The sequence below is a fragment of the Phoxinus phoxinus genome (assembly GCF_949152265.1).
Source record: "Phoxinus phoxinus genome assembly, chromosome: 2".
NCBI lineage: Eukaryota > Metazoa > Chordata > Actinopteri > Cypriniformes > Leuciscidae > Phoxinus > Phoxinus phoxinus.
In genome coordinates, this window is record NC_136877.1 from 10188774 (window position 1) to 10206241 (window position 17468).

The window sequence follows — 17468 nt, forward strand, 5'->3', positions numbered from 1 at the left end:
TCAGCATCATACTAGCATATACTTTCGCTGTTAATTTTCAAACGCACAACTCACTCAAACACACAAATAGTGTTAAGATTTATAGCTTCTTACGCCAATGTTGTTCTTGACTCTGTTTCCTGTTGCTCGTTTCAGCAGTCGTATCCAGGAGGCCTTCATCAGCCAATCCAGTTAGAGCATCTGCTCTCCTCACCATACCAACCACAAACTTCAATAAACTCTAACAACAACTATACACCGCCCATCATCTACAAAATTATATGCAAACATTATACTTAAACCTGAGAACTGCTACTATCAAAAATGAAATTTACCGTTAAGTTAAGAGAAAAACAGCTAAATATATCAGAGCAGAAGGTCCTTGTTTGATAAAGTGCATGAGGACCTCAAAAAATGAACTACTGCTGTTTTTGTAGCTTTGACTAAAACTACAATTCAACCCAGATAAAGTCAAATGCTACCTAATATCTTGGCTGTTGCCCGGACTAATGTTATCAATGCTAGATGTGCTGTCGCTGTGGGAACGAAGAGTTCAGCTGTGTTGTTGACGATGGCACGCAATTCCATGTGCTTGCTCTCGATTCCTGCGCAAAGTGGATGATGAGAGCTGCAATGGCCTATGTATTTCCTCCTAAAATGAATGAGACTCGGTCCATCCCGCTGCAGCAACACCATTGAGCCAGGCTGTCATGCTCCTCTATGAAGAGCCCTTCCCCGCTCCCCAGAGCCCAGCACTCCGACGCTAAAGATGCAAGCACGTTTGCTGCAGTGATTTGCACCTCTAACTGCCAGATTTTCTTTCACACGTTGTCCTTCCCGCCTTCTGCATATTCCTCAGTTAAACATCAGGCATCCAGCTTTCTGTAAGCTTTAGTCTTCCTGTGTCTCTGATACGTCCTCTGTTTTGCCTCCACTCAGCCCTCTTTTCTCATCTCCCACCCTCCCCATCCTCCTCGCTCTCTGCCTCTGCGTTGGTCTTCAGTCTCTCCATCTGTGTGTCGTCTTCTGTGATTAATCCCGCAGCACGTTTACTTGTGTGTGTGTGTGTGTGTGTGCGCGCGCGGGAGCATGTGTTCTGTTTCTGAAAAATGTGCAGCTGCCCTCGTGAAAAAAGAAGTGTGCTTAATTATATTGAATGTGAACTTCAAATCTTTAAAAAATTCAAATGTAAAAAATCTGTACTTGCAGATCATGTAAATTAAACTAAGTGTAGCCTACTTAAAGAGAGAACACTTTTATGACTGTTTCTTAACACACTTAAAAAGTATGTAAAGTCAAATTAAAAGTTTTACTTGTACATTTTAAATAATTATCTATTTTTTAATAATCTTATTGTGTTTTAAAGAAGTACACTTATTTTGATCTGTTGACTTACATACTAAAGAACATCTAAAGTTGTTGATTATAATTTTAACTGTAGTGTGTTATTTTGTAGTTCTAGGGAACTGGTTAGTTCCTATAACTACCCGTACGAAAGCCACTTAAGTGTCCAAAAACATTACATTAATTTCACACTTAAGTGTTAAGTTCTTCTTAAATATATTAAAATATATTATGAGTACACTTTTTAAAAGGGTTTGAATGGTTTCCCAAGAACCCTTAAAAACGTATGCACTGTAAACAGCACATAAGTTGTCTCTCATTTTATACTAATACATAAAGGATTTTAAGATTTCAGTCTTATAAGCATGTAGCTTTAAGTGTCTTGCACTGTCTCTATTTTGTCTTACCTTGTAAAAGTCAAGGGCTCATTTACACAAAAATGTCTAATTTTCCAGCACCAAAAAAAACACAAAATGTCTGCAGGTCCCCTACCCTCCTGATGGAAGCCAATGCAACCAGCAACAAAGTCTTCATAGACAGAATCTTTAAGTCTGCTGACTGCACTGGCTTGAAGGGAGCATTCTGAAGCACCAGAATAAGGTCCCAAGAGGGTATGGAGGGAGGTTGAGGAGGATTTAACCTTCTCGCCCCCCTAATGAACCTGACGACCAGGTCATACTTCCCAACCGACTTACCTCCTATGGGGTTGTGATATGCGGATATAGTGACAGCATGAACTTTGAGGGTGGATGGAGCCAGCCTTCGCTCCAACCCGTGCTGCAGGAAGAAAAGTACGACACTAATCGAACATCTTCGGGGGTCCTCTCTGAGAGAGGAACACCACTCGACGAACAGGTTCCACTTCAAGGCGTATTGTCTCGTAGACAGTGATGGTGTTAAGTACCTCTGGGGGTAAGTCACCTAGAACCTCCGCTTCCTGTTCAGGGACCCGAAAGGTCTGTGCGCAGGTGCCATAGGGTGCCCCGTCTCTGAGAAAGAAGGTCCTTCCTCAGAGGAATGCGCCAGCGAGGGACTGCCACAAGGATCATGAGTTCTGGGAACCAGGTCCGGTTGGACCAGTAGGGCGCAACTAGCAAGACCTGCTCCTCGTCCTCCCTGACTTTGCACAGAGTCTGTGCAAGTAGGCTCACTGGGGGAAACGCATATTTGCGCAGGCAGCTGTGTGCCAGTGCATCAGTGCCAAGTGTTCCCTCGGTCAGGGAGTAAAACATCTGGCAGTGGGTGGTTTCTGGAGGGGCATACAGGCCTCCCAGCCAGTGGCGGAGGCATCTGTGAAAACCAAAGCATTCCGGGACACTTGTTCCTGTTTGCACTTTTCCCAGTTGACCCGAAGCCCCAACTGGCTGAGGTATCTGAGCACCAGGTCTCTGTCGTCGCACAACTGGTCTTGAGACTGTGCTAGTATCAGCCAGTCGAGATTCGAACGTTCTTTCATGGGAACAAGGGCAGCCTCCACAACTTTCATGAAGACGCGGGGAGACAGGGACAGCCCGAAGTGTAAGACTTTGAACTGGTATGCTCGACCCTTGTACGCAAAGCGCAGAAACGGCCTGTGTCGAGGAAGAATCGACACATGAAAGTACGCATCCTTCAGGTTGATCGCTGCAAATGCGCTTCTGCGTTAGCATCTTGAACGGTAGCTTGTGAAGGCTCCGATTCAATAGGTCCAAGATTGGCTGTAACCCAACGCTTTTCTTGGGTACAATGAAGGGGGTGTAAAACCCATCTTTATTTCGGATGGAGGGACCAGCTTTATCACATCCTTCGCCAGTAGGACTGCGATTTTCGGCCTGCAAGACATGAGCATCGACAGCTTTCACTGAAGTGAACTGGACACCTCTGAACTTGGGCGGACATCGGGCGAACTGAATCACATAGCCAAGCCTGATGGTCTGAATGAGTCAGCGAGAGAGACCGTGCAAGTGGGACCAAAGGGACCATGGGGCAGCGAGGTGGAACACAGGGACCCGGCCGGGGGGCTCTCTCTTCGAGGCGGCCCGCAACAGGGTTTGAGTGTGCTGTGCAACACTTACTTGGTACCACACCAGTGGTAACGAGCTGACTGAGGGGCGACCCAAGAGGGACTCTGATGGTACATCGGGGAAGCTCCTCAGTCTGCTACTGACTGCGGAGAACTACTGAGCCAGTCCTCGACGGTGTCGCTGAAAAGGCCACCTTGGGAGATGGGAAACCTCTCGCACCTCTGCAAGGCCAGTCAAGGGGCGCTTCTGGACCACCAAGGTGGACATTGTCTGGCCGAGGGCCTGCGCCTTGAATTGGTCACGGTCAGTCAACATGCGCAGCTCAACCCTGGCTTAGAACTATACCCTCGTGCAATAAGAGTGCCTTGGCCTCGCATGCAGGGCGGAGGTGGCCTGCCAGAGGTATAGCCACCCCACCGTCAAGGGTAGTTAGAGAGGTAAAAACTTTTATGCAGAATTTGGCACTTTTGGGGTTTCATATATGGCATATTTAGAAGGACCAGCAATCCCATCCAGAGGCTCCACAGCTTGTGATGCGCTAGAGGGGGAGGGGCCATAAAGGGTTGGTTCTCTGGAAGGAGAAGACCTCACCGCTCAGGTCACCTAAGCTTTTTTACCGAAGTAGACCCTACACCAGAGAATAGGCAAGGGGACCATGCACCTAGAGCGCCAATCGAGTGCTGGGTTGCCGTGACAACCCGCGCTGCAGCCCGGTGACACACGACCGGAGCGAGAGACCCCATGTTCTCCATGGTCTCCCAGAGTGTCGAGCAGACCTGCGGCTGTCCTTTTATACACAAGCGGTGGCTGGCCAACAACAGAGGGGACTCAAGCTTTTCGGAGAAAGAAGTACATTTACTTCGTTACATTTACTTGAGTATTTTGGTAGATTTAAATGTTGGTACTTTTACTTTTTAACTCGAGTACATTTCTACAGAAAAAAATGTAATTTACTTTGTTACGATGGGCAATGTTCCTCTAGTTACTTTATTTTAATGCAATGCATGATAAGAAACACAAAGTTTATTCCAAAACGCGCTGTCTCTTTTTTTCTGGGGCATGAGCAATACCCTATTCACAAATGAGAAATGAATCACTCTTTTGAGTCAATTCTGTTCAAAGACTTGATCAAACAAGTTGGCAAAACTGTCTAAATTGGTTCGTGAATCTGAATCTGAAGTGGTTTCTCACTTGGTAGTCGTAACAGGAAATTAAGAGCGTTGGATGAAGTGGCCGTGGACCTACAGTCAATTAAAAGCAAATCTGCAAATGCATCCTATTGTTTGCCAGCGATGATGAAGATCTTTATTAGTTAAACATCATGCTGTCTGTAAACGATTCCACAGGTAGAGCTACATTCGATTTCAATTCATTCAACGTTCAATTCATTCCACGATACCAGTACTACAGTATAACAATACCAGGTTTTTATTTATTTATATTATGCATTAAATAAGCTACCATTGTTTCCAGAGTATGAAATGAACACCACCCAACCCGCAATAATTTGTGGGTATTGTGCAGTGGAGGCAGACTGTTCGTCTTGAAACCGAATGCCTTTGCTTAGACACAATTAACCAGTTTATACACGCCTGCAGAAATATACATTTGATTACATTTTGAAGAACAGACGGAAGAAGATCCTTCAATGTGCATTTGATCGTAATTTGTGTTCAGAATCAGATGTTCAGTAGCGGTATATATACACAGAAGTTCATAACTGAAAGGTCAATGCTCTACCATGTTTGAAAATAACGTACCATCTACACCAAACCCTACACTCTAAACCCTACACTAACCTAACTAATAGTGTTATTATCAAAATCAAATATTTGTTGAAGCAACTATACCATTGCTTCCACAAATCTTTTCAAGTTTCAAGTTCTTTTGTGGAGTATCCATTCTGCATGGGACTTGTACCCGAGTGCTCCGCAAAGAGTGCTGTACCAGGTGAGCTACCGAGCAAGTTTACTATATCAGAAAAGCTGTACATATGGAGTTAATGATGTGATGCAACCATCAAAATGTATTAGTTTACAAATCATGCATATGGTAAAAGTGTTTTGAGGTCATAATATAATATTGCACAAGGAAATGTGTGAAAATAAGTTGTGATTAATCGAATTTCTGCCCTTGTAATCATAATTTGAGTGAAAAGGAATACAAATTGGTGTTTTACTGCCTCTAATATTCACTTCAGCTGGAAACTGAAGTGACTTGTATGTATGTTTTTGCAGTTTGGCAGAAATGCAGGTAGAGGCATGTTTTTATTATTTTATCCCTTTTAATTGTCTCACTCACTCACACACACAATCACATAGACTCAGCTGTGTTCCTCAGGCAATTTAGAGTGTGAAACACACACACACACACACACACACAAATTCACTCAGATGTATTCGACCATGTTGCACTCTGTCATTTTAAATTAGAACACCACACATCAATGTGGATAATTACACATATTGACTAAATCCCAAAGATTTACATACACACACACACTGGGATAGTCACTATGTAATCTTAAATCTATGATTTAAGAGATTAGCTTGCATTTTAAAGTGTTTAAAGGTTGCAGTTAGTTATTTGTCTCTTTCTCACTTGTCTTTCCTTTTTCTCACACTTTAAATAGTAAGCTGTTTAAATTGTTGTGTAGTTATTTGTCCTAGAGTAGAGTAGACTAGCAAAACATATTTACCAAGATTTATCTCTGTATAGCCACCTACAAAATCACATGCTACAAATGCACACATTTATATTATAAGTGGAGCACCCATTAACTGCATTAAATGGTATTTTCCACACTTTTTCACTAAACGTTTTTAAAAAGGTTTAAAAAAAATCTATATTCAGAAAACAATTTACTATTCTTGTTTTCGGCCTACATGCCAAACCCAATAGGAAACGTGTATGAATGTTATAAACAAGTCTTAAAAGAAAAAGTACAAGTGATCCAGACATTACAGATTAATTTCTAGTTATTATTCCTTGAGTTTTATCATGCCAAGCAGTTGCAGACAGTTCTTTATAAACCTAAAGTTCAGTATGTCCATGTACTACTATGGCCTACGAAAGCTCTATTTATTCTATTCTTGATGTTAAAACCCATCGCATACGTAGTTAAAACAATCACAGGCTTGTAATGACACCTTTACAGTCTCTAACACATTCACACATCAATGCAAGGTTGTGGAAAAAAAGTCTTCGGGAAACTTTCAGGAAATGTGTTATTCCCACCCACAAAATCCTAGCCTAGAAAATTCCAGAAAGGAGCCGTGCATTGTTTAAAAGAGAAGAAAAATGGAAGTTGAACGTCACAAAGACTGACAAAAACCAGTGTAAGCAGCTTAAAACTGATATTTAGGACTCACCAAATCAGACTCCTCGCTGGTTGAGAGGTACATGTCTATGAACATCTGTCTGTGTGTGTGTGTGCAATATGTGTGTGTCAGAGAGCACTACTCCACCCAGTTGCTCTACAAACAGTCCTAGTAAGAGAAGGGGGGGAGAAGGAAGAGCGGTTTCCTCTCGCTCTTGTGGGCTGAGTTTGAAGGGGCTCAAATATGTGCTTGTAAAATGAATGGTCTGTTAGTCTACATTCTCTCTCCTCCCAAAAGCACGTCAAGTTGCTCTGCTAAACCCAGAATTCTCTCTCTTTCCCACGCTAAGAAAAAAACCCCACTGTGACAGTCCATCCCACAAACAACCCATGCTCTCTCAGACATGCACATAACCACATGTGGAGTCACACACAAAGGTTAGTAAAATGATTCAATGGGTGACTAAATAAACATCCCTATAATTCATTAATACAGATTTGGGATGTGTCTGAATACAATTAATGCATTACGTATTCTGAATCCATCCCTTTTTTGAATACTTATGTTGTTTTGACTACAAAATTATACAGATGTGAAAGAAAATAAAGTGAGAAACGCTTTTGTCCTCTTGCTCTCCCTTCCCTAGCGTTGCCAAACTCCTCCTCCTAAAAATTGCCCTCAAAAGTGGATTTGTGAAAAGTTTAATTCATAAAAGAACCATTTTTTCCCCTCAGTGTAAAGAATAATAATGTTTAGAACCATTTTCCATTATAAAGAACCTTTTGTGGAATGGAAAGATTCCATTGATAGAACCATCAATGCCAAAAAAATGTTTTAATAAAAGTGTAATTTTGAACTTAATTTTGTAACTTTGTACTGTACATGGCCTGACTGAGTGCAAACGTTAGGTCAAGGCAGGGCATCCCTTACAAAAAAGTATTCTTAAAATTAATTTTAAGAATACTTAAAATTGAACTTTGAACTTTATGTAAAGTTTTTTATTTATTTATTCAACTTTTTATGTAAAGTTGCACTTTACATAAAGTTCAACTAAGTGCACAGTAAAAAAAATAGTTGAAGTTGTAAATAAACTAGATTATTGGGGTTATTTTTTTACAATAAAATACTCTAAATACTTAAAAATGTCATGTTTAATGTAGTTACTTGCAATTTCTTTATAATTATTTTTACAAAACCAAGGTTCTACTAATATATACTTTTAAGTGTATTTCAATATTTCTTTGAACTAAACTGGCCCACTTTAAATGTATAATAATTTATACTTTATAACTGTACTTCAAGTGTAACTGTAATAGTTTATGTCAAAATTTATTTTGTATTGCAAGTAGGCTACGTATGCTGTAAACTATACATACAAGTACTTTTTATAAACTAAAATTGGACCAATTTAGTCCCACTAAGTATTGAAATAGTACACTTACAAGTATACTAGTAGTATATTGACTTAAAGTATACTTAAACAATATACTTGAACTTAAGTTTACTTAAATAAATGAACCTGAAGTATAATTGTTTTGTAATGGTTATCATTAAAAAAAAAACTCTGGATTAGTTTTCAAAACTGTTCCAAACACACAATGCTTATTTCATGTGCAAATATACAGTATATAAAATCAGAGAGCCAAAATATTTTGAAAGAATGGACAATTATTTTTAATCACCGTTATCAGTTTTTTTATGTAAAAATCCTACAAACATTATAAGTGTTTCATCTGATCTTTTGATTGTTTGAGTTTTGTTTGATTTGGATTTCCTGTTCAGTTTCCTGTTAATGGGTGCGTCTCAATCAGCTCCCTAGTTTAGTAGTCTGGGCACTGATCAGGTAGTCGGCTATTTTTTTTTCTTTTCTTTTTTCTCAATCGCAAAATCCTTCCAGTGCACTGAAACGTTTGTTCTCTAAAAAGTCCCACAATGCACCGTTAAACCAGGGAGCATCAATGCTATGTTCCCTTAACGGAAGTTCAAAAGGGTGAAACATACATTACATGAGCCAACTCACTACACATAATGACACACGATAGATGTTTTTTAAAATACAAACCATTATTCAATTATTTGTCAGCATAAACGTACATCGCTAGATGGGTAATGAACATAACCGTCCAAGAGGGAACTTTGGTGGAATTGGACTGCTGGAGAGGCTGATCAACTTGAGTGACATTGAGCCAGTTCTGCTCCTTGTTTCGGTCCTTGAGCAACCTCCTTCCCTGCCAGTCCCACCCTGCTGTTTAAATGTTTCAGTTCCATCTGAAGTCTTTCCCACTCTGCTGGTTCCATCAAGCTTCAAGCCTGTTTCGTCGCCCAACACCATGCCAGGGATGTTGATGATGCTCCCACCCTGTCACCCACTTCCAACATCTCTGCCTGTCCCATATTGGCCAAGGAGGCTGTCTGTGAACTCTCTGTCATGTATCAGTCAAGGAAGCTGTCTGAGAACTCTATCTGTCATGTATTGGCCAAGGAGGCAGTCTCATAACAGTCTTCTTATGTTCTTCGGCCCTGTTCTTCCAGTTCTTCTGCCCTGTCTTCGCTGGCTCCCTTCGGCTCTTCCTTTGTTGACTCCTCCAAGCAGCTCGGATCGGCCTTGGACTTCCAGTTCACCAGCTCCGCCCTGGTGTGTCGACCTCCTGGCTCCACCTCGAACCCCCGTGCCTTCTACCTTGGCATAATCCTGGTTCCTCGCTCACTCGGCTCCACCTGCGACCATCGTCCTTATGACTCCACCGAGCACTCTAGTCCCTCCGGCTCTATCTTGGTCAGTTGTGGCTCTGCCTACACCACAGACTTCCGGCCTTTGGAGGAGCCTGACGGATCTGAAAGGCCTCATCTCGCCACCTTTTCAGCTCCGCCGTGCTCCTCCTTCCCTCTGGCTCTCCCTCAGTCCTCGGTAGCACCGGCTCCGCCTCAGTCCACCACGGGGACTCATCATTATGGCTCTGCCTTGGCTTCCAGGTCCTTTAGTGTTGCCCGGTTTCTTCGGCTTCACCTGGGTCTCCACCTCCACCAGCTCTGTCAGTTGACTCCCTGGTTCCATCTTCCTGGTAGCATGGTTGAGGGTCACTTCCTGGCTCCTCCTGCCGTCGTCTCCTCCCTGGATCCTCCCTCGTCCTGGGTTGTCTCCTCTGCCAGCACCTCATCCTCTGCCTAAGCCCTACTCCTCCCTTCCTCTGTTTGACATTTTTGTTAAGGCGTGCTTTTTTGAAGAGGGGCTAATGTTATGTTTGATCTTAGTGTGTTTTGTTTGAGTTGTACTCTCAGTTAGATTTTTCACTGTTCTGATTGAACCCAAATTAAAACTATTGAGATTGTTATTCAGCTAATACAGTTATGCTTTGTTTCTCAATTTACTGAGTTTACAATCTGATAAAATCTAGACATTACACCAACACTCTTTTATAATCACATATTTACTGTATGCTGTCTATGACATGAAAGAGTCTTATTAAAGAAGACTAATGCTGTACTCTTAAGACAAAGAGTTTTATATGGTTACTTAGATGCACACCAACATATGCACACACTCAGTTTCTCCCTTTCTCACGCTAGCCCCAACACTAAGTGCGTAAAAATATAAATATATATGGCCATTACAAATGAAACGGAGACCATTTCCTTACCTTGACCTTCTTAGACATGTTCACTGTTTAACAGTGGGGAAAAAAGGATGGTTACTACTGCAACTGTCCCTCTGATCAATAATTCAGGCTTGAATTCACAATGACTACATGTAGTTTCCAATTACAGTTATCAGGTTAGTGAAAGACACTATGTTAACAAACAGCAATAACAAAAAGCTGTTAGTAAATTCTTGTAAATATCGGTATGTAAAGTAATTTGTCAAAGGGAATCTATAATGCTTAATTACCCTAACCCTTCTAGAAAAGGTTTCATGCTTTAATGTTCAAAAAACACATTATTGAAATATTTTATATTATTGCAGCACCTCTCTTCCCATCTGTCAGTAACGATCTGTTTGGTTCCTGTCTAAATGAAGCCCCTCCTTCCGAAAAGCACAATGTGCTCTGATTGGTCGGCTGGGCCAGTGTGTTGTGATTGGTGAGCATGTTTGGGAAATGTCACTCCCCCAACTATAACCGCGAGTTTCAACACAGCCCTAACGCAACTCAACCACTTTTTACTCTTATTTTAAATAAGACTGTTGTGAATTAAAATGTTGCAAATATGAAATGGTTTGTAAAATCAAACAGGATTACAAAACCTTAAATGCTACTAGAGTGGCTTTTGTGTTTTTTTAGATGGTAATAAGACTCTTGCACAAATCTGCAGTCAAGGGACTAATGGGGTCTGTAGTATGATTTATATTACAGCAATGTTGATATTAATTGAAATTTGATGCATGTTGCCAAATGTTCTTAAACGTACCATTATGCAAAAGAAATGCACTTAATTGTATTGAACACTTGTAGTGTACTTTAAGTCTTAAAAAAAACTGTACTTGCAGATATTATATCATATTAATGTAATGAAAAGCAACTTAAATGTACTTAAAGAGAGAACACTTTCATGTTTCTTAACACTTAATTACACTTTTAAAAAGAGCACTTTGTGATAGTCTGTATTACTTTTACTTTATTAACCTTAGATTTTATAATCAGGACCACGAATGGGGTCGAGTATAGTGTTCAGATAAAGATGTAATCATGGATGTGGAATAGACATACGAGTTCCACTGAGACTCTTCCATTACATAATAGGATACCAGCCACCACTGGTATGGGGACCCCAGTTATCAGCCAGCTTAAATAATAAATAACTGTCAATCAGGGCTTAAGTGGTCTAAGTCCCAGGTATGTTGGTCCCTTTAAAATCCTAAAACAAATCAATCCAGTTCCTAGACATTGAGATTTTTTTATATGACATGAGATTCTGTGGCATGCAGCTCTCTCTCCAGCCCACCAGAGGGAGCTCTCACCTAAATATTAGTCCACAGCCTCAGTTTTGTTTTACAACACTTGGATGTTATACTTCCTGTTTTGGAGCGAATGTATGTTGTTCTCCTGCTTTCCATACTCAAGTGTCCAGGAACACAATGAGGATGGCGCACAACTTTTAAAAATAATATTTCCCAGTAATTTACAAAGTGTCTAAAGAGAGCTATAGCTTACTGTATATCTAAATATGCCAGTACATTTCTTAAAAAGTAGGCAGGTATTGGACCTGCAAAATGGATAAAAGTAATATTTCAAATGAAATATTCTTTTAATCTCACTAACTACTGGGTAACAAATGTATAAAAGAAATAGCAGATCAGAAAAGGTAGCAACATTTTTTAAATGTCTATTTGCATATTTTTACGTCTATCTTGTCCAACTAGTTTTGGAGTAAAGAAATAACATTTTTAGTTTGTTCAACAAGTATGCTCATTAAATTGGAATAAACCTAACTGAAGAGAACACTAATTGTGACTTTAAACATTCATAACAAATCTGTTACAACATAATCTTATTGGAAACACTACATTCTGAATCTGTTCATTCTGAATAACAAATGTTTAAGTCCCCGTGCTTTGACCAAAAACACAGATTATTCATGTGCATTATCAGTGATCAACTGAGCATGTTAGTTGGACCCTCAACACCAAACTTGATATTGAAAGTAATTGCGGTTTATTTTATGTTGATCATACTACATTCTATAATGTGAATATTTTCTATATTTATTTGATAGTTGAATCAACCTTTGACTAAATGGAAGTTGGATTTTTTTTATTAGGCTACAGTGCAGATTTGGTTTTTGATTTTTACACTAAATGACTTGAAATGGGTATCAGGAAAAATAAACATGCTTGCTTTTAGACTGTCTTCCGATTGGTTTGAACTCTGTTTTATGCATGTCATCCTCTTTTCTGCTGACTGCTTTTGAACTTACAAAAAATGCCCCGGATGGAAATCAAACCATAAATAATGTAAACATGTCCTTGTGTCTTTACTGTCTGTTTATCTTAGAAGCAAAAAATAAATAAATAAAAAGTTTTCCATTAAACCATACATTTGCATATAATTATGTACACTACCATTCAAAAGTACGGTAAGTTAGATTTTTCTTTTTTCATTTGAAAGAAATGAATACTTATGCAGCAAGGATGTACTGAATTGATCAAAAGTGTCAGCTGTTCTTTTAACTTTTTATTTATCAAAGAATTCTGAAAAAATGTATCTCGGTTTCCTCAAAAATATTGAGCAGCACAACTTTTTAAACATTGATATAGTAAGAAATGTTTCTTGAGAAGCAAATCAGAATGATTTCTGAAGGATCATGTGATACTGAAGACTGGAGTAATGATGCTGGAAATGCAGCTTTGCATCACAGGAATAAATTACATTTTAAAATATATTCAAATAGAAAACAGTTATGTTAAATTGTATTACTATTTCACAATATTACTGTTTTACTGTATTTTTTATCAAATAAATGCAAGGTTGGTGAACTGGAGAACTTAAAAAATCTTACTAACCCCAAACTTTTGAACAATCTCCTCAAGCACCACCAATGTGCAGCATTCACCTGGATGATGCGACGGCAGCCATATTGCGCCAGAACGCCCCCCACACACTAGTTTCATGTAGGAACTATCGGTAGAAAGGAAATAGTTCCTACATGAAACTGCTCACAACAAATCACATTAAACATGAGGAAGACATCAACACTACCTTGGACAATCAAGCGAGGGTCACCATCCCTTCAACGTCAGTGGCTGTGGCACAATCCTGCAAAAATATATCAAGAATATATTTATATACAAAGTAATATACAAAAAAATATACAAAGAATAAGAGTAGAATAGGACTCAACTGTTAACAATCTGTACTATGGTAGCACAGAGTCAAAATTTGCACACAAATCATCCCTTGCCCCCATCGATTTATCTTAGATTGTAGAAGTGTAGATTGTGATCATGACTTTGGGTCATGTATGAATCCGCCCTCCTACGTACTTCCGCTCAATTTTCATTTTCCTTTAGTACTACGTCTGGGATTGTGGTGTATTCTTGGGTTTTCTCCGGTCAATTTTTTACGGGTCCAATCAGCGAACAGTGGGAGTGGCAGAGAACGATGACGCTGAGGTTGTGCGCTACTGTAGTTTGAGTCGTCATACAACACGACCAAACGTTAGCAATTGGGCAGATCCAGAGTGGCTCTGGGCAGATCCAATAGTTTTAAACTTCAACAGAGTACCCGCCTTCAAGGAAGTTAACGCTTGTCAATGGAGAGAGGCCAGACTCTCTGTACAAATGAAATGTACAAGAGTCTGGTAGAACCAGGCTAATGTGTGAAGTGCTCAGTTTGTACACTCACCGAGCACTTCAGCTGTAACTATCAGGTAACAGGGAAACTAACAGGTAACTAACACCTGTACACCTCCTTATTCATGCAGTTATCCAATCAGCCAATCATGGGGCAGCTGTGCAATGTATAAAATCATGCAGATCACTTTTCTAACTTTAGTTAGTGTGTAATGTTGCTGTTTGAGCATAAACAACATCTGCAAAGTTATGACGCTCAAAGTTCAAAGCAAAAGGAGATATTTTCTTTTAAAGAAATCGCTTTATAGGACTACAACAAACGGCTGGTAGGGACTACACATTCCCGGGTTAGTGACATCATGAACCCTAAAATGTACATAAACCCCGCCCCCGGAACACACAGCAACAGGGGGGTGAGGCAATGTTGAGAAGAGGAAGAGTTGTAGTGGAGCACATTTGTGAGTCTGGTCAAGCTGTCACATCCGTCTTTTCACATTTATTGCAATACAGTACGTAACACAAATACAATAGCATGTCACTCTGTAGGCATCTAACAACAGTTCCCACACGAGCAATTTATAGACTATCATGAAAGAATATCCTAATCAATATGACTTGAAGACAGTTAACTCCACATCAGCAACAAATTCATCAACTAACCATTCAGAAACGTCCTGTTGCATTCTACATGTTGTCACTTCTTCTTGAGTCTCTCCATCATTGTCCAAATTCTGTTTGAAAATAAAAGGCAGAAGAGTAACTGACATTTTAGTGCATCTGGGTGAGGTAATCAGATCTGCTAACGCTAACACACACACACACACACACACACACATTTTTGCTCACCCTCAAAAAGGGACAATTTTAACATGCTATAAACAATATAGCTAAATAGGATTATTTAGCTACAGCTAATAATTGGCTAAATTTAGCTATATTAGCAAAAAGCAATAGGCCTAGGATTTTGAGCTAAAAACTTCACATAGGCCACACAAGACATACTTATTTTACACCTTGTAAAAAAGGGCATACCACAACTTTAATAGAACATTTATTTAGAAAATTATTGTATTTACTTTAGGTAAATAGTGTTAGGTAAAAATGTATTTTTTTTCCCCCCCTTTTCACAAATTTCAGTCCAGTCACGCCTGCACCAAGTTGTTTGGTCCGGATTTTCGGACTTTTCTGTTTGATCCGAATCAAAATTCCTGTGTGAAACCTTCCCCGGACCACGGTCCGGACCAAACAGACGACATTTGGTCAGAACTTCAGAAGAAAAGAGGTAGCCTAACGGTAGTCTCGGTGCTGATCCAACTGAACAAAGGTTTAGTTCGTTTCTATAGTGTGAAAGCATTTTCTGTATGGTTCAGACTTTCAGAACATTTACAGGAAGTTCCAGTGGTTCTCGCAGGATTGCTTGTAGCCTGCAGTCTTCTTCTCCTCCTTTCTTCCCGGCGACGATAAAATTGTCGCACAACGATCGAGGAGCCTTCATTTCTTGTTAAAAAAAAAAAGCGCGCTCAAGTACGTGAGTAAGTTAACGTGATAACAGAACCTACAACTAACGCTAACACTTTTAAATTGCATGCACTATCATAAAAAATACTGTCATTAATTGACAAAACTTTACATTTCAACACTTACCGCTGAATCCGTCGTATGAGACCACGGAGGAGACGAGAGAGCTCAGTCAGCTCACGCGAAAAACTGAATTTACAGTTATTTCCAGTCATTGCCCAGCCTGAAATTTTCACAATAAATACTGAATGTGGTAGACTATTGTGAAATATCACAGTTAAAGCCTGTGAAGTGATAATAATGTAATTTACTGTAAAATATCACAGTTACATCTTGTGAAATCCTGGAAATAATTTAGTGTATATTTTTTCTGTGATGCAAAGCTGAATTTTCTATTCAATTCATCAGTGTCTCTACAGGGAAACACCCTGGATGGATGGCCTTGACTTTTTTTCCTTATTCAGTCAAATAAGTTTAAAGTAAAGATAAATTATTATATTGTATTAACAGAATTAAGGTGCACTTTATTTTACTTGCTTTCCCTGGGAATTGAACCCATGACCTTGTTGTTGCAAGCGCCAAAGCTCTACTGTTTGAACGCCAGTTCACCCCAAAAAGTACAGTGTAATAAGGTAACTACTTGAACTTAATATGAACTAAGGTTGGGTTCAGGGTAAGGTTCAGGTTAATACCTAGTTATTAAATTAAGTACAAAGGACTGTAAAATAAAGTGCTACCAGAATTATTTTAAACATAGTGTCAACACACCTCCACAGGGAAACAGATGGTGTTGCAACAGTGTTTAATATTCATCCTGTGAATGTTATTCAAGTCTTTGCAAAGTAGTGGCGTGTCCTTGATAAAACAGATGGCTTCTGAATATGCAATTCCTTCAAAAAAGACTTGCAGACATCACACAACAGACTGTGTTCAATTTATCACAGCAAAACTTTTGATTAACATCAGTCCAGAAATGGAATCAGTAAAGAAACACTGCTGGTAAACCTTTTAAAAATGAGAAACCTTTTCAGAGGTTTTGTGTGTGTGAGTTTGGTTCGTTTTGGTTGGTGTGAATCTGGGTTATTACTAAAACTATTCAAACATTTCTGTTAATTGATATAAAGCTGAAATACAATAAAATGTGCAATAGGTGATTTTTTTTTTTAATGCTGGTTGAAAGTCTCTTCATACACTGATAGCAATCACTATGTTAAGCAGTCTAAATGTATTTTTATAAATATAAATCGTCTGTGGAAGGACCAGGACCATAAAATGTTCATTCAATCATTCCATTCGGTCCGAATGAGATGATAACATGTACGCCATCATCATCAGCACATTTCACGTACGCTGTGCAGACAGAGCGAGAATGGCTGGCAAACAGTTGTTTATGTTTGTTAGTACTGTTACTCACTGTACTGTAAAGTTTTCTCACCGTTGAATGACACATGATGTAATCCAATAACGCTGTCTCTGGTCCGTTCATGTGTTTTGGTTGGAGGAGCTGTGGCTTTGGAAGGCGATTTGCAGGGAGGGTGGGATCGTATGCTTACAACGCTAGCCAGCTAAAGTTAGCATTTCCCAGATAACCTATTCATGCACCTTTAATCTACACGGAAATTAGAAATGTTTCCTTGGCATTAAACTGAAATAAGTTTAAGTTGGAGCACTAAAATTATAAACTGAAGATAAAAATAACAATACAACTAAAATAACAGTGGTCTCTGAATGTTATTATGCTTGTGTGTGCACTAGCGAACCAAACCCAAATCTGCTTAAATTCTAAGAGGACAACTAAATAACACCGTAAACAGGCTTAATTACGGTAAAGAGGAAATATTCCTGGTGGATACAACATATCACCCAAAAGTAAAGTGGAAAGATAACTGCAGGGAGAAGGGGGAAATTGTAAAAAACAAACAAAACAAAAAAACAGAGTAAATGCATGAAGTAGATTCTTGCTACACCATTTATTCCAATGCTTTACACAACCTTGGAAGTTGCATTGTTACAGTTCTC

General features: G+C 39.4%; 1 protein-coding gene across 5 annotated transcripts in view; it reads right to left on the reverse strand.

Annotated features, from left to right (window-relative positions):
• The window catches only part of cacnb2a (calcium channel, voltage-dependent, beta 2a), a 44081-nt gene extending 29413 nt beyond the window's left edge, over positions 1 to 14668 (reverse strand). The window contains exons 1-2 of one of the 5 annotated variants that reach the window (XM_079595775.1): positions 14592 to 14668; positions 13339 to 13395 (exon numbers count right to left, since the gene is read on the reverse strand). Coding sequence is in view for 4 of the 5 variants with exons in the window: in XM_079595771.1 (XP_079451897.1) it covers positions 13143 to 13250 (108 nt within the window). In the remaining variant the exon portion in view is untranslated. Of the gene's footprint in view, positions 1 to 93; positions 196 to 6697; positions 6825 to 13142; positions 13258 to 13338; positions 13396 to 14591 lie in introns of those variants that run through there. The other 4 variants (XM_079595771.1, XM_079595773.1, XM_079595774.1 and 1 more) reach the window with 4 other exon arrangements.
• Positions 14669 to 17468: the final 2800 nt, after the last annotated feature.